This window comes from Artemia sp. Qi Xiang Cuo, chromosome 16 (assembly GCF_049724085.1).
Source record: "Artemia sp. Qi Xiang Cuo chromosome 16, ASM4972408v1, whole genome shotgun sequence".
NCBI lineage: Eukaryota > Metazoa > Arthropoda > Branchiopoda > Anostraca > Artemiidae > Artemia > Artemia sp. Qi Xiang Cuo.
In genome coordinates, this window is record NC_142809.1 from 10,466,321 (window position 1) to 10,492,962 (window position 26,642).

A 26,642-nucleotide genomic window follows, 5' to 3' on the forward strand; every position below is an offset into this window, starting at 1 on the left:
TTATTAGACTATTAATGTACCTTACATGGTTACTTAATAGCACATTTAGATTAAGAAGGATAATTATATTTTCATTTGGGAAATTTAAAACTTGTGTTTAATTCTTAAAAGTAAGAACATACCAACAATTAATTTCATTGCTGCAGATGCCTGTATTAACAACAGTGGCGGATCCAGGAGGGGCGATGGCCCCCCTAACATAGTCTAAAGTAGTGTAATTTACTTACTTAACACAAGATTAAATGCGTTAATTAAACTTGCTCCTACCGCAAGTTTGGCGGATCAACCTATTTTGCGCCCCCCTAAGAAAATCCTAGATCCGCCCCTGATTAACAAATAGGTAATATGTATAGCTTGGATAAAGAAGTGGTTTGAATGGAAGGATTGGAGGCCGATTGATTTGGAGGAGCAGGGATTGGAGGAGCAGAGCTCTTAGGATTCAAATGTCCATAATATTATCTGTCAAATTAGGAGAAAAATCATTAAAGCTTATTTTCCCCCATTAAATAATTTTTGTTTTTTTTTGGGGGGGGGGAAATAAGATTTACCTTAGATTCACCATTTCTGTCGTGAGTAGAATTCCGGGATCAAGAGCAAATTTAAATAAAAAGAGCTCAAATAATCTTATTTTCTTCCTTTAAGCCACAAAACTGGTGTTTGATTCTTAAAAATCAAATCGTACAAATAATTAAACTCAAGGCTACAGAGGCGTGTATTAACACATATAGGCGATATTTATTCTATAGTAGGGGCGGGGGAGAAGGGCTGGAGACCACAAAATTTACCCTTCGGATATGTTTGTAAAAATATGAAAAATATACTCAAGCTTGATGAAAAATTAGGGTTTCCTTTGATTCATTATCCCCTCAAAAAAAAAATAATAAAAAATTGAATCGTAACCCTCTGTAAAGATTTATTAGATTAGCCTGATGACATCAGCATTTATTATACTATTAACATCCCCTGGAAAACTTCTTAATAAAATGTTTAAACTAAATATGAGTCGGGTAATTTTATTTCCCTTCTTTAAACTAAAAAACTAGTCCTAATTTCTTAAAAATCAGACGGTACTAACGATTGAACTCAAGGTTGCAGAGGCATTTATCAACAAATAAGGAGTAGGTATACCTGACCAGTGGCACGAAATTAAGGAAAGGGAGGCTATGAAATCCTACCACTAGAATTCAAATATCCATAACTAATTTTCAAAATAGAATGATAAGAATTTGAATTACTTTGGATTCTAATTCATAAGAAAGATATCCGGGTATTGGTCCCTTCTAAAGACAAACTGAATTAGCTTGAGTACATATTCCATGCAGTCATTCAACAAGTAGCATGTGACAAATACAATAATTACCACTAGTAATATACTATAATTACTACTATTACCTTGTTACAGCATAGAGCCACCAGAGGTCAATACAGCAAAAGTTCCTGTTACTTTCTTTGCTATATTTCCTTCAAGGGTACATAAGGGGTCCTCAATCATTAAGGTAAAGGCTTTTGGTCTTGCGACAAGTGAGTTTGAACGGGGGTTCCTAAAAAAGCTAATTTAACCCAAAGAATAGAAAAGAGAGGATTGTAATTCCAGACGTAAAATATTACAGAATGTAATATGTTATGAAAATCTGCCAAAATTAATTAATACTTTTTGTTTATATATTCTGTAATTTTGCTTTAAAGTTGATATTGATACCTTGAATGAAAAATAAATCAGTCATTTCATTGCTGCTGAGTAGCAGCAATGGAAAGGTGGTTTTTCTGGATGATATGGCTTCATGAATTTGTCTGGCTCTTTTTCTTAAAAAGCAAAAGGCGACGTAAAATAGGGGATATTAGTGTTATTTTTTTTAAATAATTTTCTTTCACTTTTTCAGCATGTTCTTGTACAGAACTAATCTCACATAGAGGGAAAAAGCAAAGCAAAGGAAAGCATTGAATTCGTTTAAACTACGGTGGCCCTTCAAGAAATGTACTGTTGAGAAAGTTAATTACAGAAAACATTTGGGACACAAATCGTTTATAATGAAAGCTTCTATTGTTTAATCAATTTAATTACAATTTTCAACGATTAAAGTCGAATTCAAAGACCTCAAAATACCAAGAGGCATGTCCTCACATTCTTCTTTCACAATTAGAGCACCAAAATGATGTCATGATACACGAGGAGCATGGAATCATCAATTTAGAAATACGACTAGTGCTTATTTTGTAATAAGAGATTTTGCTCCCTGCGTAAGGGATATAATACCAGTTGCGACACGAAATACAAATCATCTAGTAACCTTCAAGGACGCAGCCAAAAGATTTTGCCTTGTAAAGGAATACAATTTATCTAGGTGTTTTATGTAAGTAGGATAGTTATTGCATATGCGTGGATTTAATATTATTACCATGTAGAATATGTATAAAATAGTATATTTTTTAGAATATCTAGAATAGAAGACTCCCATATGCTGCCAATAGGCCCTTTCTAAGCAGGTGCAGCAAAAATGTTCTGTATTTTTTGGTCAAATAAAATTATATATCTCTTATCTATCTCCATCTCTTGTTCGATTAGGGGATAAGAAGGTCAAAACATGCTCCTAGCTTTAATGAAGCAGACAAGTAGAGTAAATCTACCGTTCCAGTTTCTATCTACCTTCAAACTGTGATGATCAGACATTTCTCATGGGAATTGAAATTACTATAAAACAGTAGGATCTTCAGCATTTTTTTTAGCTAATAGGGGAGATTTTGATTTCATTGAAATCTGAACTTTGCAGTGACTCTAGGGACAATAGTTATATCAATCAATTGACAATGACAAGAAGGTCAAAACATGCTCCTAGCTTTAATGAAGCAGACAAGTAGAATAAATCTACAGTTCCAGTTTCTATCTACCTTCAAACTGTGATGATCCAACATTTTTTAAGGGAATTGAAATTACTATAGGTAATTTGGAATTTCGGTAATTTCGTAATGGGTAATAGGTAAAATAGGTAACTTCATAATTTCGAATAGGTAATTACTATAGGTAATTTTCGAAATTATATCTCTTATATCTTATCCATCTCCATCTCTTGTTAAATTAGGAGACAAGAAGGTCAAAACATGCTCCTAGCTTTAATGAAGCAGACAAGTAGAGTAAATCTACCGTTCCAGTTTCTATCTACCTTCAAACTGTGATGATCAGACATTTCTCATGGGAATTGAAATTACTATAAACAGTAGGATCTTCAGCGTTTTTTTTAGCTAATAGGGGAGATTTTGATTTCATTGAAATCTGAACTTTGCAGTGATTCTAGGGACAATAGTTATATCAATCAATTGACAATGACAAGAAGGTCAAAACATGCTCCTAGCTTTAATGAAGCAGACAAGTAGAATAAATCTACCGTTCCAGTTTCTATCTACCTTCAAACTGTGATGATCCAACATTTTTTAAGGGAATTGAAATTACTATAGGTAATTTGGAATTTCGGTAATTTCGTAATGGGTAATAGGTAAAATAGGTAACTTCATAATTTCGAATAGGTAATTACTATAGGTAATTTTCGAAATTATATCTCTTATATCTTATCCATCTCCATCTCTTGTTAAATTAGGAGACAAGAAGGTCAAAACATGCTCCTAGCTTTAATGAAGCAGACAAGTAGAGTAAATCTACCGTTCCAGTTTCTATCTACCTTCAAACTGTGATGATCAGACATTTCTCATGGGAATTGAAATTACTATAAACAGTAGGATCTTCAGCGTTTTTTTTAGCTAATAGGGGAGATTTTGATTTCATTGAAATCTGAACTTTGCAGTGATTCTAGGGTCAATAGTTATATCAATCAATTATTGATATATATTAATCGCTAGTTAATACATTTCTATTTATCGCTAATCAGTTTATATTCGTTTAGACAAAAAAATAAATTTAGTTTCTACAAATTGGAATATAAAAATAGGCGAGGACCTTGAAAGTTTTGTACGACCTCATTTAAGTTTGGAAATTCAGACTTGGTTTCGTGTTTTCAATAAAAGTCTAGCAATGATTCCTTGGAAACTTCCTGGAAGCTTTCCCCTTCTGTATAGAATTCTTGGAAATTACGATATTTCAAAAGAAACAGAAAAAGCAACAAGAAAAAAAATATCGAGATAATATCACTTGGAGCAGCCAAGTTTTCCCCCTGTTTTAAAAGACAAAAAGTCATTTAGATTTTCTAGATTAATTAAGGTCCACGTGAATGGAGAAATTTAATTTCTCTTCCTCCAGAAGAAACTTCTGCTGGCACCCTGACAAGCGGGCTGGGAATAGGGGGATGTTTAGTGAGACAAGCTTCAGGACTATCTAAGATCAACCATCATAGGCAGCACAATAGCGCTGCCTAAGTAAAGAGCGATGTGGGCACAATGTATTATTAATATTTATTTAAAATATGGAAATCATGTATTTGAGGATGACAACCCCCAGCCCTAAGGACAAGGGTTTTAAGTTATGCCTTGGGAGCATATAAGGTTTACATAGAAAAGGTGATTGCATAAACTTCGGAGGGGACTCATTGGATTGCTAGTCAGAAGTTTTAGTGATTAGGGGGGAGGGTGGATACCCCCTCCCCCCCGACACACCTCGTATTTTCCCGAAATGCATCTGATAGAAACTTTGAGATGGCCCTTTGTCGTCGTGGAAACTTCGAAAAGAGCTCATTCGATTGAAACTTCAAAGGGCTAATGACCTTTTTTTATAGTCAAAAGTGATTGATGGGCAACTAATCCCCATCCCACGCCCACCATTTCCCAAAACACATCTAATCAAAATTTTGAGACATTCATTTTGTTCAACGTAATTGAAAGGTCTGGAAGTTATGTCTTTGAGGATGACATATACATTTTGTTTGCAGTTGTCTTTGATGTCTTTGTCTTTGACATCCTGTCTTTGACTAATCATGTCTTTGACAACCCCCAGACCTTCTCAGGGCCAGAGCATACGTTGCACTCTACTGAAAAAAATGGTTGTGGATTATCAATTTATTATACGTATACTGATATATATTCCTTAAAGTTTTAATAATTTTTTAGTCATTCAAGCTAAATAAATTAAAATATTTTAGACGTATTTTGTTTATTTAAATCATACAATAAATAACCAAGTCAAACTCAAAATGAGCAAAAATTAACATGAGTAGGGCTAACAAACCCCATGCCTTCTCAGGACCAGAATATAGCTTGCACTTTACTGAAAACTAAATACATTTAAAAAAAATTCACTTTGTTTATACTTTTTTATAATGTTTTACTAGATATATGAAGGAGGGAGTTCTCCCCCTTGCACTCTATTTACAGCGCGAGTGTCTGGTGCTCTTTTTAAGAGTAACAAGAGATTGAACGGTAAGCCGCTCTTCTCTCAAACCTATTCATTTTCGAAACGCATCCAGTTAGAATTTTGAGACAGCCATTTTATTCAGCATAGAAGAACGGTCCAGCGACAATGTCATAAGGGATATTGGACAAGTCAACCCTCATGATTATGTAATTGGCCTATTATGCTTTAAAACTTAATGTTGCTATAAAATAAATCAAAAGGCATTGTGTTTATGGTTGCCAATAAGATACCTCAGCAATATATCGAGAACAAATCGGGGTATTAAGTTGATTATTTGAAAAAAACTACGTTTTCTAAAGAGTTAAAGAGGCTGAGTTACAAGGTCGAACCTTAAAACGTACAGGGATTAGGAGGCACAGTTGGGGGGCTGCCGCCCCCCAAACCTCCCGCTTTCGCAGCCTTTAAATAAAAAAAAAAAATTTTAAACTGAAAGTAAGGAGCGACATTAAATCTTAAAACGAACAGAAATTATTCCGTATATGAAAGAGGCTGTGCCCTCCTCAACGCCTCGCTCTTTACGCTAAAGTTTGACTTTCTCACAACTCTTTTTTTAAACAATAAAAACTTTAGCGTAAAGAGCGAGGCGTTGAGGAGGGCACAGCCTCTTTCATATACGGAATAATTTCTGTTCGTTTTAAGATTTAATGTCGCTCCTTACTTTCAGTTTAAAATTTTTTTTTTTTTTATTTAAAGGCTGCGAAAGCAGGGGTTTGGGGGGCGGCAGCCCCCCAACTGTGCCTCCTAATCCCTGTACGTTTTAAGGTTTGACCTAGTAACTCAGCCTCTTTAACTCTTTAGAAAACGTAGTTTTTTTTCAAATAATTTCTGCACGTTTTTGTACAGTTTATTACTTATTATTGCTTGACTAACTGTTAGCTGATCGTGTCAGGAGTTGAAATTGGGGGCTGCCGCCCCCAAACCCCCGCTCTTGAACATTCTTGTGTTAAGGCTTTTAATTCCTGAATGCTCAAATCACGTCGTACAGGGTGCCTCCTAATCCCTGTACGTTTTAAGGTTTGAACTTGTGACTCAGCCTCTTTAACAGCCCCCCCAACTGTGCCTCCTAATCCCTGTACGTTTTAAGGGTTGACCTTGTAACTCAGCCTCTTTAACTCTTTAGAAAACGTAGTTTTTTTCAAATAATACACATAAACAGGTTAGACATGCTTTGTTATGAAAATTGACGCGCAGATATCAAACAGTTCGTGGTAACGAACTGTAAGTAAGGAGCGACCCGGCTAAATGGTAACCGAAACTCTAGAAAACGGGTTTTTGATACCAATAGATATATCAAAAGAATCAGATTTCAATTTTGATTTCAAATATATAATTTTCATCAAGTTTAGTGCTACCCATCAAAAGTTACGTGCCTGAGAAAATTTGGCTGGATTTCAAAAAAGGGGGAAAGACCCCCTAAAAGTTATAGAACCTTAATGAAAATCACACCATCATATTCAGCGTATTAGAGAACCCTACTGTAGAGGTTTCAAGCTCCTATCTACAAAAATGTGGAATTTTACATTTTTTGCCAGAAGAAAGATCACGGATGCGTGTTTATTTGTTTGTTTGTTTTTTTGTTTTTTTTTTGTTTTTTTTCCCCAGGGGTGATCGTATCGACATAGTGGTCCTAGAATATCGTGGGAGGGCTCATTGGAACGGAAATTAAAAGTTCTAGTTCCCTTTTTAAGTGACCAAAAAAAATGGAGGGTAGCTAGGCCCCCTCCCACGCTTATTTTTTCCCCAAAGTCACCCGATCAAAATTTTGAGATAGCCATTTTGTTCAACATGGTCGAAAATATGATAAATATGTCTTTTAGGATGACTTAATCCCCGAAGTTCCCAGAGGGAGGGCTAAAAGTTATGAGCTTTACCCAATGTTAACATATAGTATTGGTTATTGGGAAGTATACAGAAGTTTTCAGGTGGTTTTTTTCTGGTAGTGGGTGGGATGGGGGGGTCGGTGGTTATGTTGGAGGATCTGTTCATGAAGGAAGTTTTCATGGGGGAAGGGAAATTGCCATGAAGGGGGCGCCGGACTTGCCAGCATTATTTATTGGTTATTGGGAAGTATACAACCATTTTCAGGAAGGATTTTTTCTGGAGGGGGGGCTAGATGAGGGGGTTACTCTGGATAATATTTCCGTGGAGGATGTTTCTTTGGGGTAAGGGACATTTCTATGAAGGGGGCGCCGGATTTCCAAGCATTATTTAAGAAACATTCAGAAATTAAATAAAAAAAACAAGTTTTTTCAACTGAAATGTAAGAAGGAATATTAGAACTTAAAACGAACAGAAATTATAACGTATGTGAGGGGGTTCTCCCCCAAGTCAATACCTCGCTCTTTACGCTACAGTTTTTTTTAGTTCTTTAAAAATAGCTATCTATTCTAATTAAACGGCCTTTGTGATTCAGGGGTTTGTGAATCAAAATTTGATTTAACTTTTAACGTAAAGAGCGTGGTATTGACTAAGGGGAGAACCCCTTCATATAAGTAATAACATATACGTAATAAAAAAAACAATGAAAAAACAAGCGATACGGCTCAATAGTAATCGAAAATTTTAAAAACAAAATTTTGATGTCAATAAATGTATCAAAAGAATGTGTTTATAATGCTGATCCTAAATATATAAATTTTATTAAGTTTAGTATTACTCATCAAAGGCTACGAGCCTGAGAAAATTTACTCGATTTTTTAAAGAGGGGGAAACATCCCCTACAAGTGAAAGAATTTTAATGAAAATCACACCGTCAGATTCAGCGTATCAGAAAACAATATTACATAGGTTTCAAGCTCATATCTGCAAAAATCTACAACTTTGTATTTTTTGACAGAAGAAAAATATACGAATATAGAATTTAGTCACTTAAGTTAATTTGTAAAGACATCAATTTAGAAAAAGAAAATTAAAATTTTTATGCAAATAAAAGCTGCATTAACTAAAAAACGATCAGAAATTAAATAAAAAAAACAAGTTTTTAAAACTGAAAGTAAGGAGCGACATTAAAACTTAAAACGAACAGAAATTATTCCGTATATGAAAGGGCTGTCCCCTCCTCAACGCCTCGCTCTTTACGCTAAAGTTTGACTCTGTCTCACAACTTTATTTTTTAAAACAATAAAAAACTTTAGCGTACAGAGCGAGGCGTTGAGGAGGGGACAGCCCCTTTCATATACGGAATAATTTCTGTTCGTTTTAAGTTTTAATGTCGCTCCTTACTTTCAGTTTAAAAAAATTGTTTTTTTTTATTTTTCATAACAAAGCATGTCTAACCTGTTTATCTGTATTATTTGAAAAAAACTAAGGTTTTTCGTAAATGTAAATTCGGGGGATAATTTTTTCGGTCTGAAAATATCAAAAGGTCCTAACAGGTCGAATTCTGCTTCGAATGAGTCCTCATTCAACCGGATCCGTTGCCAACTGTGTTCTGTAGACGTGGCTAAGAAAAAAAAAAGAAATGATGATGAATTTTAAGTGGCTATATTTGGTTTTTTGAAAACAGTGATCGGAGTGATCGGAAGGAGTGATCGGATTGAGCTGAAATTTCGAGGATAAGCTCCCGAGCCCTAGGAAAGCTTAACCTCTAAATTTCAGCCCAATCGGACAACGTTAAAGGGGGGCTGTGGTGGGAGGGTCCAAACTTCCGGCCCAGTTTACCCCATGAAGATAAAGTTGGAGGAGGATGAAATTTTTCAAGTTTCTTAGTTTGAGCTTGGGCTACAAAATGCGATCACCGCTGTCTCTCTGCGACCTCTAGGACCTGAAATCGCTTAACATTGTGGTGGGTCGCCTCTTTATAGAGGCACAAGTGTGCCTCCTTGAAACTTTTGGGGATACTACTATTACCGCTTCTTCTCTTAAAATTTAAATAAATAGAAAGAGTGTAAGTACATCCAGGTTGTCAAAGAGCCTAGATAGAATCTTTTGGGAATGATAATAAGTTTTAATTTTCATGTCAAATTCAGAAGCTTTAAAATTAAATGAAAAATACTATTTGTGTCAGGATTAAAAATTGTTAAAAAAGTTTTTCCAAAATACAAATAGCAACCCATACTATGGATTCACACAGAAAAAACTGAAAGGAAATACAACATTATTTTTTCCATGAAAAAGACTATGTCATTAAAAAACGAAAAGAAATTCATTTTGAAAAATTTTTCCACAAAGTAAGTTTGTCAAAGAAAAGTAAAGAGCTCCATTAAGCCAAGAGTGAGCAAAATAAAGTTAAATAATCTTCCAAGCGTAAAACTACCACAAATCATTGTCAAACAGTTCGTGGTAACGAAGTGTAAGTAAGGAGCGACCCGGCTCAATGGTAACCGAAACTCTGAAAAACGGAATTTTGATACCAATAGATGCATCAAAAGAATCACATTTTAATTTTGATTTCAAATATATAAGTTTCATCAAGTTTAATCTTACCTATCAAAAGTTACGCGCCTGATAAAAATTTGGCTGATTTTCGAAAAAAGGGGGAAAGACCCCTTAAAATTCATGGAACCTTAATGAAAATCACACCATCATATTCAGCGTATCAGAGAACCCTACTGTAGAGGTTTCAAGCTCCTATCTGCAAAAATGTGGAATTTTCCATGTTTTGCCAGAAGAAAGATCACGGATGCGTGTTTATTTGTTGTTTTTTTTCTTTTCCCCAGGGGTGATTGTATCAACCCAGTGGTCCTAGAATTCCTAGAATATCATAGGAGAACTCATTGGAACCGTAATTAAAATTTCTAGTGCCATTCTTAAGTAACCAAAAAAATGGAGGGCAAGTAGGCCCCCTCCCACGCTCATTTTTTCCAAAAGTGATCCGATAAAAATTTGGAGATACCCATTTTCTTCAGCATGGTCGAAAATATAATAAATATGTCTTTTAGGATGACTCAATCCCTCGAAACCCCCAGGGGGAGGGCTGAAAGTTATGAGCTTTACCCAATGGTAACATATAGTATTGGTTATTGTGAAGTATACAGAAGTTTTCAGGGGGAATTTTTTCTGATAGTGGGGGGTGGGGTGGGTCGGGGAATATATGGGAGGATCTTTTCATGAACGAAGTTTTCCTGGGGGAAGCGACATTGCTATGAAGGGGGCGCCGGATTTCCCAGCATAATTTAAAATGAGGATCAGAAATTAAGAATAAAACAAAACAACTTTTCCAAAAGGGAAAAACGAGGAATATCAAAACATAAAACGAACAGAAAATATTACATTTATGATTGGGTTAACCCCCTAGTCAATACCTCACTCTTTAAGCCAAAGATTTTTTAGTACTTTCATAAGAGCTATTTATTCTAAGTAACGGCCTTTGTGATTAAGGGTCATTTTTAAAGAATTGGAACAAAATTCGAACTATAACTTAAAGAGCGAGGTATTGACAAGGGGGCGAGCCCCCTAATATACGTATTAAAAATATATAAATATAGAAACGCGTTGGGTAAGTTAATTCATAGTTTACGTATATTTATTACTAATAAAAACTTCCATAAATAAAATTGAACAAGTTTCGAGAAAGCCATTTAACCAAATAAAAGTAAAATTAATCTGAAAATTTTGTTTTAATTACTTGGCCTTGTGATTAAGAGGTCATTTTTAAAGAATTGGAACAAAATTCGAACTTTAGCTTAAAGATTAAGGTATTGACTAGGGGGTGAACTCCCTAATATACGTATTAAAAATATATGAATATTTGTTCATTTGTTTCCTCTTTAATTAGGAACTTGTTGCGTTTTGTATTTTGCATAATTGTAATTCCTTGTTTTTGCAAACTTTCTCCAGTTTTCTTGCCTTCTATGTCAAAAGGCACTTACCGCCATAATTTGGCAAAGTCCATGTCCACATTAAAACTAATAGTTTTATAGTTGTGCCATACCCATGTAGTATCATGTAGTATCCAAATACACATGATGGCGTATATATTTTTCATGATTGCTGTTTTTATAAAACGAACGGAAATTATTCCGTATATGAAAGGGGCTGTCCCCTCCTCAACGCCTCGCTCTTTACGCTAAAGTTTTTTTGTTTAAAAAACGAGGGCAACTAGGCCCCCTCCCACGCTCATTTTTTCTCAAAGTCACACAATTAAAATTTGAGATAGCCATTTTGTTCAGCATAACCGAAAATCTAATAAATATGTCTTTTAGGATGACTTAATCCCCCACAATTCCCAGGGAAAGGGCTGCAAGTTATGAACTTTGCCCCTTGCTTAAATATTGTTTTGGTTATGGGGAAGTATACAGACATTTTCAGGAATGATTTTTTTCTGGTGGGGGGGGGGGCGGGAGGAGGGGGTTACTCGGGAGAATCTTTCCGTTGAGGATGTTTCTTTGGGGTAAGGGACATTTCTATGAAGGGGCGCCGGATTTCCAAGCATTATTTAAAAAACGATAAGAAAATAAATTTTAAAAAAACAAGTTTTTTCAACTGAAAGTAAGAAGCAACATTAGAACTTAAAACGAACAGAAATTATTACGTATATGAGGGGGTTCTCCCCCAATTCAAAACCTCGCTCTTTACGCTACAGTTTTTTTTAGTGCTTTCAAAAGAGGTTTGTGAATTAATTTTTTTTTTAACTTTTAACGTTAAGGGCGTGGTATTGACTAAGGGGAGAACCCCCTCATATACGTAATAACATATACGTAATAAAAAAAAAATAAAAAAAAACAAGCGATACGGCTCAATAGTAATCGAAACTTTTAAAAACGGAATTTTGATGTCAATAAATGTATCAAAATTTTATCATGCTGATTCTAAATATATAAATTTTATTAAGTTTAGTATTACTCATCAAAGGCTACGAGCCTGAGAAAATTTACCTGATTTTTTTAAAGAGGGGGGAAACATCCCCTACAAGTGAAAGAATTTTAATGAAAATCACACCGTCAGATTCAGCGTATCAAAAAACCCTATTACCTAGGTTTCAAGCTCATATCTGCAAAAATCTGCAACTTTGTATTTTTTGCCAGAATAAAAATATACGAATATAGAATTTCGTTACGTAAGTTAATTTGTAAATTAAGTCAGAACCAAATTTAGAGAAATCCATTTAGAAAAATAAAATTAAATTTGTTATGAAAATTTTGTTTACTTATTCAACTATTGTTAGCAAAAATAAAAGATTAATTAACTAAAAAACTATCAGAAATTAAATAAAAAAAACAAGTTTTTTCAACTGAAAGTAAGGAGCGACATTAAAACTTAAAACGAACAGAAATTATTCCGTATGTGAAAGGGGCTGTCCCCTCATCAACGCCTCGCTGTTTACGCTAAAGATTGACTTTCTCAAAACTCTTATTTTTTTTTAAACAATGAAAACCTTCTTACTCACTCGAACGGGGTTGTCGCCTCCTCAATGGCTTGCTCTTTACGCTAATGCTTTTTATTGATTGTAAAATACAGTTGCGATTAAGTAAACTCTAGCGTAAACAGCGAGGCGTTGAGGAGGTGACAGCCCCTTTCATATAAGGAATAAGGTTTTCATTGTTTAAAAAAAATAAGAGTTGTGAGAAAGTCAAACTTTAGCGTAAACAGCGAGGCGTTGAGGAGGGGACAGCCCATTTATTGATAGAGACTTGTGGTAGTTTTACGCTTGGAAGATTATTTGACTTAATTTTGCTCATTCTTGGCTTAATGGAGCTCTTTACTTTTCTTTTAAAAGCTTGTTTTTTGGATTTTTTTTTTATTAATTACATTTAAAGGTAAGGGTTTCCGCGGTGTCAGTGGCTGCCTTTTACTAGGACGTCCTCTGACCTCCTTCTTTGGTATTTTTTTTTCTGCTTTTGCCACGTTTCATGCCATCGAGGTGACCAGATAAAAATGGCACAGAGATTGCTCCGATTAACCGATAAGAAAACACCAAGAAAAACGTATAAGAAAAAAACTTTTCTGGTACTGTATATCCACTTGGGACTTTATATTGTGTGGAGGGGGTATTTTCTTCAATGAAATATTTTAACTCCTTCAAACAACGTTTCAATACGTAGAAAGGCTAGATACGAGAAAAGGAAGAACTCACAGAATATCAGGTACTGTTGGTGTACCGACAAGTCTCTCTGTATGGCTGATGATGAAACCGGCCAAAAATCATAGGCAGCGCAATAGCGCTGCATAAGTTAAGAACGATGTGGGCACAGTGTTATTTTTTTCCTCCATACCCAGGCACTTCGTATCAAAGGAGTTGTCATAGAAACTTCGAAAAGGGCTCATTCGAATGCAAATTGGAGTGGCTAGTACCCTTTTCAATAGTCAAAAGTGATTGGAGGGCAAATAGCCCCCCCCCACTCCCATCATTTCCCCAGACACACCCAATAAAAATTTTGAGATAGCCATTTTGTTCAGCGTAGGTGATTTCTAAATAGAAAATATGTTTTTGAGGAGGACACTAACCCACGACCCTCGGGAAAAGGGTTTCAAGTTATGCCCTGGGGGCATATAAGGATTTTATAGAAGGTGTTGTCGTAGAAACTTCAAAAAAGGCTCATTAGATTGGAAATTCAAAGGGCTAGTGCCCTTTTTAATAGTCGAAAGTGATTGGAGGGTAACTAGCCCCCCCTCCTCCACGCCCATCATTCCCCCAAACACATCCAATAAAAATATTGAGATAGCCATTTTGTTCAGCGTAGTTAATTTACAGATAGAAAATATGTTTTTATGGAGGACACTCCCCACAACCCTCGGGGCAAGGGTTTTAAATTATGCCCTGGGACCATATAAGGTTTTTATAGGAGGCGTTGTCGTAGAAACTTCAAAAAAGGCTCGTTCGATTGGAAATTAAAAGGGCCAGGGCCCTTTTTAATAGTCGAAAGTGATTGGAGGGCAACTTGCCCCCTCCCCCCCCCATCATTCCCCCAAACACATCCAATCAAAACTTTGAGATAGCCATTTGGTTCAGAGTAGTTGATTTCCAGATAGAAAATATGTTTCTGAGGAGGACCTCCACCACAACCCTCGGGGCAAGGGTTTTAAGTTATACCCTGGGGTATATAAGAACGATGTTGGCACAATGTATCATTTATTATGTTTTTCCTTTAGAGCAGGGCACTTCGTATCGAAGAAGTTGTCGTAGAAACTTCGAAAAGGGCTCATTCAATTGGAAATTGGAGTGGCTTTTGCTCTTTTTAATAGTCGAAATTGATTCCACGGCAACTAACACTCCTTCCACGCCCACCATTTCCCGAAACACATCGATTAAAAATTTTGAGATAGTCATTTTGTTCAGCGTAGTTGATTTCCACATAGAAAATATGTTTTTGAGGAGGTCACCCCCCCACAGCCTTCAAGGCAAGGGTTGTAAATTATGCCCTGGGGGCATATAAAGTTTTTATAGACGACGTTGTCGTAGAAGCTTCAAAAAGGATCATTCGATTGGAAACTATAAGGGGTTAGTGCCCTTTTTAACAGTCGAAAGTGATTGGAGGGCAGCTAGCCCCCCCCCCCCCCCAGCCCATCATTCCCCCAAACACATCAAATCAAAATTTTGAGATAGACATTTTATTCAACGTAGTTTTAAGTTCTGGAAATTGGGTCTTTGAGGATGACAAACCCCTCACAGCCCTCAGGGCAAGGGTTGTAAGTTATGCCCTAGGGGCATATAAGGTTTTTAAAGAACGCATTGTCGTAGAAACTTCAAAAAGGTCTCATTCGATAATAAATTGAAATGGCTAGTGCCCTTTTTAATAGTCGATAGTAATTGGAAGGCAACTAACACCCCTTCCACGCCCACCATTTCCCAAAACAAATCCAATCAAAATTTGAAATAGCCATTTGTTCCACGCAGTTTTAAGTTCCGAAAATTATACCTTTGAGCAGAACACTCCCCCCACAGTCTTCAGGGCAAGGGTTATAAGTTATGCCCTGAGGGCATATAACTTCTTAATGAAATCTTCATATTGTCGTAGAAACTTGAAAAAGGGCTCATTCGATTGGAAATTCAAAGGTCTAGTGCTCTTTTTAATAGTCGAAAGTGATTTGAGGGCAACTAACCCCCCTATCTAGTCCACCTTTTCTCCAAATACATCCAACCAAAATTTTTAGATAGTCATGTTGTTCAGCGTTGCTGATTTCCAGATAGAAATTATGTTTTTAAGGAGGACACTCCCCCTACAGCCCTCAGGGCAAGGGTTGTAAGTTATGCCCTGGGGGCATATAAGGTTTTTATACAAAGCTTTGTCCTAGAAACTTCAAAAAGGGCTCATTCGATTGGACATTAAAAGGGCTAGTACCATTTTTAATATTAGAAATGGATTTTAGGGCAACTAACCCCCCTCTCACGCCCATTTTTTCCCCAAACAGATCCAATCAAAATTTTTAGATAGTCATTTTATTCTACGTAGTTGAAAGTTTTGGTTAATTAGGCCTTTAAGGATGACAATCCATCCCCCCCCCCACCTCTCAGGGCAAGGGTTGTAAGTTATGCCCTGGGAGAATGTAAGGTTTTTTATAGAAAGCGATATTGTAAAAACATCATAAAGGGCTCATTCAATTGAAAATTGAAAGGACTAGTGCCCTTTTAATAGTCGAAAGTGATTGAAGGACTTCTAACCCCCCTCTCTCGCCCACCATTTCCCCAAACACGTCCAATCAAAATTTTGAGATATCCATTTTGTTCAACGTAGACGAAAATTCTGGAAATTAGGTGTTTTAGGATGATAACCCCCCTCAGAGCCCTCAGTGCAAGGGTTGTAAGTTATGCTCTGGGGGCATATAAGGTTTTTATAGAAGGCGTTGTCGTAGAAAAAAAAACCAAGAAATTCAGAGCAGTGAGGTTGCCATACAGGGATACACGCTCCTCAGGCGGGATCGAGAGCGTACTAACGGCGCTAAATGCGGAGGAGGAGGTGTCGCTGTTTATATAAAGAGCCATATACCTTATTCATGCCTGAACATACCAGATTCAGCAGACGAAGAAGCTCTGTGGGTCAGGGTGACCCTACCAAATAAATTCGTGATTGTCGGTACCGTGTATAACCCTCCAACTTACCAGATTACCAGCTACCTTGAAACCTCCCTTGAATATATTCGGGGCAAGTACGCTAAGTCAGCCATTATCCTTCATGGAGACTTCAACGTCCATCAAATCATGCGGCTTCGCAGCAAAAATACTGATACGGAAGGGTCGCATTTGTATTATCTATCTCTCTTTTACGGCCTAAAAAAGCTTGTCAATTTTGATACGCACCACGGCCCAAACGGATTATCTTGAATTGACCTATTCCTAACAGATCACCCTGACTCCTTTAAGGTAGACGCTCATGCTTTCATCAGTGACCACGTTGCCGTCGTTGCACGTGGAAACCTACGTATTCCGCCTCCAGTAAAGCATGAACGAACAATCTGGCTATACAAAAGAGGTGATTGGGAAGGTTTGAGAAACACTCTTTTTTCTCAGTAGTGGAGAGCCTTCCTCCTGGAAGGCCCAGAGAAAGCTGCAGATAAGCACCGGCAGGCCATAGTTGACTCTGTCGAAAAGCATATCCCTTCAAAGTGGATCCAGGTGTCCAGTAAGGACAAACCTTGGTTCAACGCCCAGTGTAAGAAGACAATCCAAGCAAAGCGAAAGGCACACAAGAGATGGATACTTTCGAAGAGCAAAGAAGACAGAACTGCCTTCATAAATGCACGCAGAGATGCAGTTCGAACGATTCGGTAGTCCCGGGTTCAGCATAAGGAGAAATTCGCCACCAAACTTCAACTTGCTTCGGCAAAGAGTTAGTGGAAAATTGTCAAGGAGGCTTTACCGTCGTCCAAGGTGACCGCAATGCCTTCTCTCCAGAGTAACGGGACAGTGGTACAAGATCCACAGGCAAAGGCTGAAGCACTTGCTAAGGCTTTTGCCGAATTCTCGAATCTAGACGATGACGGTAGAGAAGTGCCAAAATTCTCCGACCGAACCGACACTGTCCTGGAACGCGTGATTTTTTTTGCTCCCAAGATCCTTCGCATTCCGCAACATCTGTATGTGACCAAAGCCACGGGTCCTGACAACATACCAAATGTTGTCCTCAAATCCTGCAGTGCCGAACTAGCTGGGCCCGTGTCATTGCTTTTCCGGCTGTGCTTTTTCTCCGGAACCTTCCCACGAACATGGAAGTCCGCCCATGTTATACCTACTCTAAAGCCAGAAGGCGATCCAACGAGCGTGGGCTCCTACAGGCCTATTAGCCTTCTCTCCTGTGTTCGCAAAGTCTACGAGAGTGTCTCCAATAAAACACTACTTCAGTACCTGGAATCAAATGACCTTCTAGGCGATCGCCAATATGGAGTCCGCTGGAAATGTTCAACATTAGACTGCGTAGTGGCCCAGTATCAGGAGTGGATATAACTACTGGCAATGGGATAAGACATCAGGGTACGATCCTTCGACATTACAAAAGATTTTGGCAAAGTATGGCACCTTGACCTGCTAAAGAAACTTTCTGTGTATGGTGTTCGTGGACGTCTGTTAAAAGTGATTGAGAGCTTTCTTTCCAATCGTTCACTGCGGGTTGTTCTTGACGGGTTTATTTCCCCCGAATATCCAGTGAAAGCAGGGGTACACCAGGGCAGTGTCTTGGGACCTACGCTCTTCCTTATTTACATAAACGACATGGGAGACAACCTCGCAAACCCTCAGCATCACTTTATCGACGATACCACGACACACTCAGCCGTCCCTATTCACGAAGACCCAATACAAGCCTCACTTTCCCTACAGATGCATCTTTTGAAAATTAAAAAGTGGTCTGATGCATGGATGATCAACTTCAATGCATCGAAAAAAAAGGAGCTTCTAATTACCCGATCAAAGGTGCCACGTGAACACCCCAGTTTCATCTTCAAATATGAAGCTATAAAAAGAGTCGACGAGCATCGTCTACTGGGGATTCATTTCTCCACCGATCTCTCTTGGAACAACCACCTTGATCGGGTGAGAACCTCCTGCGCAAGAAAGCTGGGAGTTACTCTTCACTGCAAAACCTTCTTCCATCAAGCTCGATCATCCCACTCTACAAGTCTTCCATCAGACCCATAGCTGAATATGGATGCCCGCTATTTGCTGGTGCTCCGAAAACGCTGTTGGCACCACTTCAAAAGATCCAGAATAGGGCAAATAGGGCGGGCTGCACCTCTACACAAGAATTGCTCCAGCCTCTAAATGAAAGGTTTGATGTAGCATCGATGGCTGTTTTCTACAAGTACGTGAATTCGCCTCCCTCAGACGAGCTCTCTCGAATTGTGCCCCCCTTTGTCCAGCCGACAAGGCAGACACGAACGCACACAACTCGGTCCAATTATCTAAAAGAGGATACGCCGAAAACCAAGTACTTGAGGAACAGCTTCATCTGGCGTTGCACTTCTATCTGGAATGATCTTCCTGGGGATATTATCCCTGCAAATCCCTCTCTTGACACCTTCAAAAGAAGGTTCAATAGACATTTAAAACCTCGAGGCCATTGAAAGAGGTAAATGAATAGCGGCATATCAGATACTTTGAAGTACCTGGCGCCGTGAATATTGGAATAAAAAAAAAAAAAATCACTTTTGACTATTGAAAATGGTACTAGTCCTTTGAATTTCAAATCGAATGAGCCCTTTTTCAAGTTTCTACGACAAAAATTTCAATAAAAACCTTATATGCCCCCAGGGCATAACTTATAATCCTTGCCCTGTGGGTTGTGGGTGAGTGTCCTCCTTAAAAATATGTCTTCTATCTGCAAATCAACTACCCTGAACAAAATGGCTATCTCAAAATTCTGATTGGATGTGTTTGGGAGAATTATGGGCGTGGGGGGGGGGGCGATCTGCCCTCCAATCACTTTCGACTATTAAAAATTGCACTAGCTCTTTGAATTTCCAAGCGAATGAGCTTTTTTTGAAGTTTTTACTACAACGCCCTCTTTAAAAACCTTATATACCCCCAGGGCATAACTTAAAACCTTTGCCCTGAGGGCTGTGGGGGAGTATCCTCCTCAAAAACAAATTTTCTATCTGGAAATCAACTACGCTGAACAAAATAGTTATCTCAAATTTTGATTGGATGTGATTGGGGGAATGAAGAGCGTGAGGGGGGGGGGGATAGTTGCACTCAAATCATTTTCGACTATTAAAAAGGGTGCGAATGAGCCTGTTTTGAAGTTTCTACGACAACGCTTTCAATAAAAACTTTATATGCCCCCAGGGCATAACTTACAACCCCTGCCCTGAGGGCTGTGGCGGGAGGGGTTGTCATCCTTAAAGATATAATTTCCATAACTTTTAACTACGTTTAATAAAATAGCTATCTAAAAATTTGATTGGATGTGTTTTGGGAAAAGGTGGGCGAGAGAGGGGGGTTAGTTGCCCTCAAATCACTTTTGACTATTAAAAATGGCACTAGTCCTTTGAATTTCCAATCGAATGAGCCCTTTTTCAAGTTTCTACGACAAAGATTTCAATAAAAACCTGAGGGGGAGTGTCCTCCTCAAAAACACATTTTCCATGTGGAAATCAACTACGCTGAACAAAATGGCTATCTCAAAATTTTGATTGGTTGTGTTTGGGGGAATGATGGGCGTGGGGGCGGGGGATAGTTGCCCTCCAATCACTTTCGACAATTAAAAAGGGTACCAGCGCTTTGAATTTCCAATCGAATGACCCTGTTTTGAAGTTTCCACGACAACGCCTTCTATAAAAACCTTTTATGCCCCCAGGGCATAACTTAAAACCCCTGCCCTGAAGGTTGTGGGGGAGTGTCCTCCTCAAAAACATATTTTCTATCCGGAAATCAACTACGCTGAACGAAATGGCTATCTAAAAGGTTTAATCGTATTTGTTTGGGGGAATGATGGGCGTGGGGGGGCTAGTTGCCCTCCAATCAGTTTCAACTATAAAAAAGGGTACTAGCCCTTTGAATTTCCAATCGAATGACCCTGTTTTGAAGTTTCTACGACAACGCATTCGATAAAAACCTTATATGCCCCCAGGGTATAAGTTAAAACCCTTGCCCTGAGGGCTGTGGGGGAGTGTCCTCCTCTAAAACATATTATCTATCTGGAAACCAAGTACGGTGAACAAAATGGCTATCTTAAAATTTTGATTGGATGTGTTTGGGGGAATGATGGGCGTGGGGGGGGGGGCTAGTTGCCCTCCAATCACTTTCGACTATCAGAAAAGGGTACTAGCCCTTTAAATTTCCAATCGAATGAGCCTTTCTTGAAGTTTCTACGACAACGCCTTCTATAAAAATCTTATATACCCCCAAAACATAACTAAAAACCCTTGCCCCGGGGCTTGCAGGGAAGTGTCCTCCTCAAAAACCTATTTTCTATCTGGAAATCAACTACGCTGGACAAAATGGCTATCTCAAAATTGTGATTGGATGGGTTTGGGGGAATGATGGGCGCGGGGGGGCTAGTTGCCCTCCGATCACATTCGAATATTAAAACGGGCAGTAGCCCTTTGAATTTCCAATCGAATGAGCCTTTTTTGAAGTTTCTACGACAACACCTTCTATAAAAACCTTATATGCACCCAGGGAATAACTTAAAACCCTTGCCCTGAGGGTTGTGGGGGAGTGTCCTCCTCAAAAAGATATTTTCTATCTGAAAATCAACTACGCTGAACAAAATTTCTATCTCAAAATTTTGATTGGATGAGTTTGGGAGAATGAAGGGCGGGGGGGGGGGGGGGCTAGTTGCCCTCCAATCACCTTCGACGATTAAAAAGTGCACTAGCCCTATGAATTTCCAATCGAATGAGCCTTTTTTGAGGCTTCTACGACAACACCTTCTATAAAAACCTTATATACCCTCAGGGAATAACTTAAAACCCTTTCCCCGAGTGTTGTGGGGGAGTGTCCTCCTCAAAAAGATATTTTCTATCAGGAAATCAACTACGCTGAACAAAATGACTATATCAAAATTTTGATTGGATGTGTTTGGGGGAATGATGGGGGTGGGGGGGGGGGGGCTAGTTGTCGTCCAATCACTTTCGATTATTAAAAAGGGCACTAGCCCTTTGAATTTCCAATCGAATGAGCCTTTTTTGAAGTTTTTACGACAGGACTTCTATAAAAACCTGATATGCCCTCAAGGCATAACTTAAAACCCTTCCCCCGTGGGTTGTGGGGGAGTCTCCTCCTCAGAAAGATATTTTCTATCTGGAAATCAACTACGTTGAACAAAATGACTCTCAAAATTTTGATTAGAAGTGTTGGGGGGAATGATGGGCGTGGGGGAGGGGCTAGTTGCCCTCCAATTACTTTCGACTATTAAGAAGGGCACTAGCCACTCCAATTTCCAATCGAATGAGCCCTTTTTCGAAGTTTCTACGACATTTCCTTCGATACGAAGTGCCCGGGCGGAGAAAAAAAAAACACATTGTGCCCACATCGTTCTTTACTTATGCAGCGCTAGCGCGCTGCCTATGATTACTGAGTCATTAAGAATAATACCGCTGAATGTTATCTTACGATTCACATTGCATGGATAATTTGGATATTGCAATAATTAGTCACTTGGTCAATATATTAGTACACGTGACATATTTTTGATGACGCATTAATAACTAAAAATATGTAAAAAACATAAACGACTTTATGTATTGTGGGACACAACCCATGAAAAAGAGGCGAAAATAGGATAATTATATGGAAGACCATCGCAAAAGCCGGTTGGGCGGCAGACCTAAAAAAGGAATGTAGCGCATACTCTTTTCTGAGGGTCAGAGAAAAATTTCCCCCACCCCCAACACGAAATTGAACTTTCGGCATTTAGTATCTGCCTGGCGTTACACAAACTGTTTTATGAATAATAAACCTTAGGTATTTCATAACATGAAACGCTGGTGATGGATGATCTTGATGTATCAGTCCTTGGAAAGATTGATAATAACTAGTGTTATATTAATTTACTAAAGACTATCAGGAAAGACAGTCATTCGACAGTCTTTGCATTAATAAAGGAAATTTTACTGAAACAATTTTTTTAATTAATTTAACCAACAATTCTAATTTGATTAATTTAAATAAATTATGTATTTAAGTTTAAATTTAATTCTAATTTAATTTTATTTCATTTAAATTTTTAGATAAATTAATAAAGAAAAGACACACAAAGCCCTCCTTAATTGAATTATTTGTCCATCTTCACGTGTAAAATAGTCTAATTTCGATTTTTATTCCACAAATATAACATTTACATAAAAACAGAATATATTCCCAATATTTGTACTTTTACCAACTGGAAAAACTTCAATTGAGGGGCTTAAATCAACAACCTTGTGGATTTGATTGTGTGGGTCTTATACGTCTTATACTCTGCTAAGTTAAATTTTTTATTTGGGGGGTGGGGTGGAAGCGAGACCCCCACCCCCCATACTTACATGCGTCCCAGGCTCTACCAACTAAGTCAGCGGAGTTTGGGTGGTTGGTTTTACACCCTTTCTCGATTCATTTATAAAAATAAACGGGTTTATTATAAATTGGTTTTCTCTTGAGTTTACAGACATAGCCATAACAAAGATATATAAAAAATAAATACAATAATATATAGGAAACTAATAATGTATTAGGAAATAATGAATAGAATATAAGAATAACAAGATAGATTTTGGGGGGATATGGGCCCAATCCCCCCACCATGTGTGCTTGCACTTATTTTCCGTTGAAAAAGATATTTGGGATCTAAAAATGCTAACAGTTTGGAAGGCCAAAAATGAATCATATTGATTGCAATTTGGTTAATTTAATTTGGTTGCAATTTGTTAATTTAAGCTTGCACCTGGACACACACACACACACACACACACACACACACATAGACAAACACACACACAAAAAAAAAAAAAAAAAAAAAAAAAAAAAAAAAGTTACATCGTTTAATTCATCAGGTCAGAATTTTCAGATTATCTCCGACACTCTCAATTATATATACAAGATATTTCTTATTCGTGCAAGATAACGAACGGAAAATTGTCCAAGAGAACATAAAATTCTTATCTCCAAACGAAAAATTGTTGAAAATAAAATTGTTCATAAAAATTTAATAAGATATTGGACTTTGAGTAATTGAAAATTTAATAACGGGAAGCAAATGACGTTATAAAATAAATAAGTTATGTAATTCATAAATGACTTAGAATTTCTAATTAGCTCATATTAACCCTCCACCATTTACCCTCGTATCTTCTATTCCATAAATTGTATTCCATAAATGATTGCAATTTCGGAGAAAACAATGAAAATTTATGTCTAAAATTGTCCTCTGAGCAGAAACATCCAAACTCCAGTTTCCAACTATATCTACTGGCGAGTAAAGGATATAGCTCATTTCAGAAAAACTGTAAGCTTCTTATTATCACTAGGTCTCTGAAACATAGTCCCTTTTTTATTATTACAGCCGAGTTGTGGGGCATACTGAAAAGTAACTTTAATGATACAAATTATGAAAACGGTTTCGTTCTCGAGGGATACTAACGTAAAATACATAACAAATACGTTGACGTTGAATTATTAAACTAATGGCATTTCCAATTCGTTATTTTGCAAGTTTTATAGCTTATTTGTTTGATGATATTACCTGCTTTTCATTATTAAATTTTGAAACTCATTAAATTTGTTATGTTATTAAATTTTATAAATTTAGACATTTGGCGTTAGACAATTGGTCTCTTGGACAATTGAACCATGTTTTCCCTTGGATAATTTTCCAGTAAGCTGCCACCAAATCAGCCAAAAGCTGATCTGAAAATTTTGTCATGAGAAGCTACTGAGTGAGACTAGAACAGTTTCCCGGAATAGCGAAAGTTTATATTAGTCAGTAAGATGCTCAAAAGAGAGCATACGTTTGTTCATAAACAAACAGATTGTTTATAATAAAATATATACAATATAATTATAATGCAATATACACAATATTATAGTACAATATAATTTGTTTATAATATAGAAGAAATTCAAAATGTTTGACGACAAGCTAAATACAATTTCTAATGCGGGTGGAAGAGTCACCAGGATTAGTAGAAAACCCCCCGTAACATGAGGTCCATATAAATATATTCTTGAGAAGGGGTATGCTCGAAGTGTCTTTATATTTACAAAATATATTTATTATCATTTTATCAGGTAGGTTTATTTACGATTTGACAGCTAACTCAATAGACGGCTAACTTTCGGACATATTTCAATAACAATTACCTGTGATTTTGAAAGTTTTTGCAAGCTGAAAAGGTGCAACGATAATGAATTTCTTTTAATCCTGGTAAAGACCAAATATCCCAAAGTGATTCTCTGAAGTTTTCAGAGAAATAAAAAATGAGACTCTTTTGAATAAATACCTAGAAAAGAATATCAATAATATATTTTCGCCAATGTGTGAATGTAGGGACTTAAAAATTCTATTTTTAGCCAAGTCAGGTTTTGATTTTCCTCGAAAACAATATTTCCGACCGGAGTAGCCAGTTTTGAGTTCTAATAAAAAAAATAGAAGGGAACTGAATATTCACCAAAAAATTTAGCCATTTGCCGACGAGAAATTCATCTACCGAAGCAAAATTCGACTCTTTGTTAGAACCATGCTTTAATGCTAACATGTTTAATTATTCAGCACCACCATCAAGATCAACTCCAATTACTACGCCTTTTTAATTATCATTATACTGGTTATATAGCACTTGGTATGATGGTATCATAGATTTATTGCCTGGATCGATATCAGACGATATACAAAAACAATAGAATTCGCCAGCGCATCTAACAACACGGTAAACAGCGCATCTACAAGATCCGTGGCAATTGATGTTGGTAACAAAAAAGCAGACCCAAATAAATCCTAAAATGCTTACATCTTGCTTAAGCGAAGCTCGTACACCTTGCGCAAGCTTCGATAAGGCTTTCGCGTGTTCTATTTCAAGTTGTGTTCGTCTTTCAACAAAGCTCGCAATTTCACGAGCATGTCGTGACCACAGTTTAGCGCGATGTAGCGCTATCTCCACTCCTTGATCTAGTGAAAGAAGTAGGGCGTCAAGGTCCTCTGGATGAGAAACAGGGGACCGACGTAATGTTTCAAGCTTCCCTCGGGGAGAGCTCTCTCTTGTTGGCGGTAGCTCTTTCAGTACCTGAAATTTCAAAATTGATTTATAAATAAATTAGAAGTGAGTTAGAGGCAGCATTGCCACAGGCAATACAAAAAGTCACGAGCAAAATGTCAAAAACCATTAGACAAGAGGAAAAAATATTTAAGAACACGCGTACTAAAGTTACGACGTCCGTTCGGCTTTTTGTTTTGTAAAAACATAAAAAGCACTTCATACTTTTCGAAAGCTGTATTATATAAAACAGGATGTTTTCTTTTGAAAATAATTTCTAGTATTGCTTAAAAGTAAATCTACGAGATTCCTTATTTAAAATATATCTTCAGAGCAAATTTGCTACTTTAACTTAATGGTTAACTTCATACCAAACAAATTTTATACATTTGGAATCCCCCTAAACCTTAATTCTTTGGATATAAATATTGTTGTAATATTTGCTTAGTTTAGAGGTTCGATTACCATTATCATGAAATTCTCTTGGCTTACAATTCGTTACCAGGAACTGTAGATCATCTATGATTTTAATTCTAAACTGCAATTTATTCAGCGATCTAAAAGAGACCTAGGTTAATGGTGCCAATTTTGGTTCTGCAGGGTTTAAAAGATTGTATTCCTCCACAACTTTTGACAGAAGCAATTTAAGATAAAAAATAAAAATAAGTTTTCCGGGCTAAACAATAAAAATCCAAAAATGCTATTTCTTACATGCCGACATGTCGCCTCGACGAACAGTACACGAAGAAGAGAAAGATCCTTAAGTAGGTGAGTGGATCATGAGTAGACTCGCCTCATCACTCATATGGATCCCTCCTTTATAAGTAGCCTCATACAATTACTTCACAAGAAGGTGATTACAGATAGGAACTTCACATTTCCATTATGGCGCATATTCGTCCAGTGCCTCTGATTTTCGAGTTTGGTTTATTATGCAGCAGGTTCACCACTATTAGATCTGCTGTATTTTACCGCAGTTTTCTCGGCCCGGGAAAGCTGCTTTGGTTTTAAAAAGGCATTTCTTTTAAAAATAACAGAGAGTTGTGAAAAAATTAAATGACTTCAGGAACTGTTCACGCAGGTTTTTACCACCTCGTTTTCCAGTATAACCTATGCAAAAATGCTACGCACGTGAGAGAGAGTGAAGGAGAGAGAGAGAGAGAGAGAGAGAGAGAGAGAGAGAGAGAGAGAGAGAGAGAGAGAGAGAGAGAGATTGAGCATCTTTTTAGATAAATAGTATATTTTTTTC

The 26,642-nt window shown here is 37.3% G+C and overlaps 1 protein-coding gene across 2 annotated transcripts in view; it reads right to left on the bottom strand.

Moving 5' to 3' along the window:
* The window catches only part of LOC148942553 (rho GTPase-activating protein 45-like), a 311,254-nt gene that overhangs the window by 70,188 nt on the left and 214,424 nt on the right, over window positions 1-26,642 (bottom strand). For both annotated transcript variants that reach the window (XM_089102066.1, XM_089102067.1), the window contains one exon: window positions 25,151-25,423. In XM_089102066.1, the coding sequence (XP_088958192.1) occupies window positions 25,151-25,423 (273 nt within the window). The remainder of the gene's footprint in view (window positions 1-25,150; window positions 25,424-26,642) is intronic.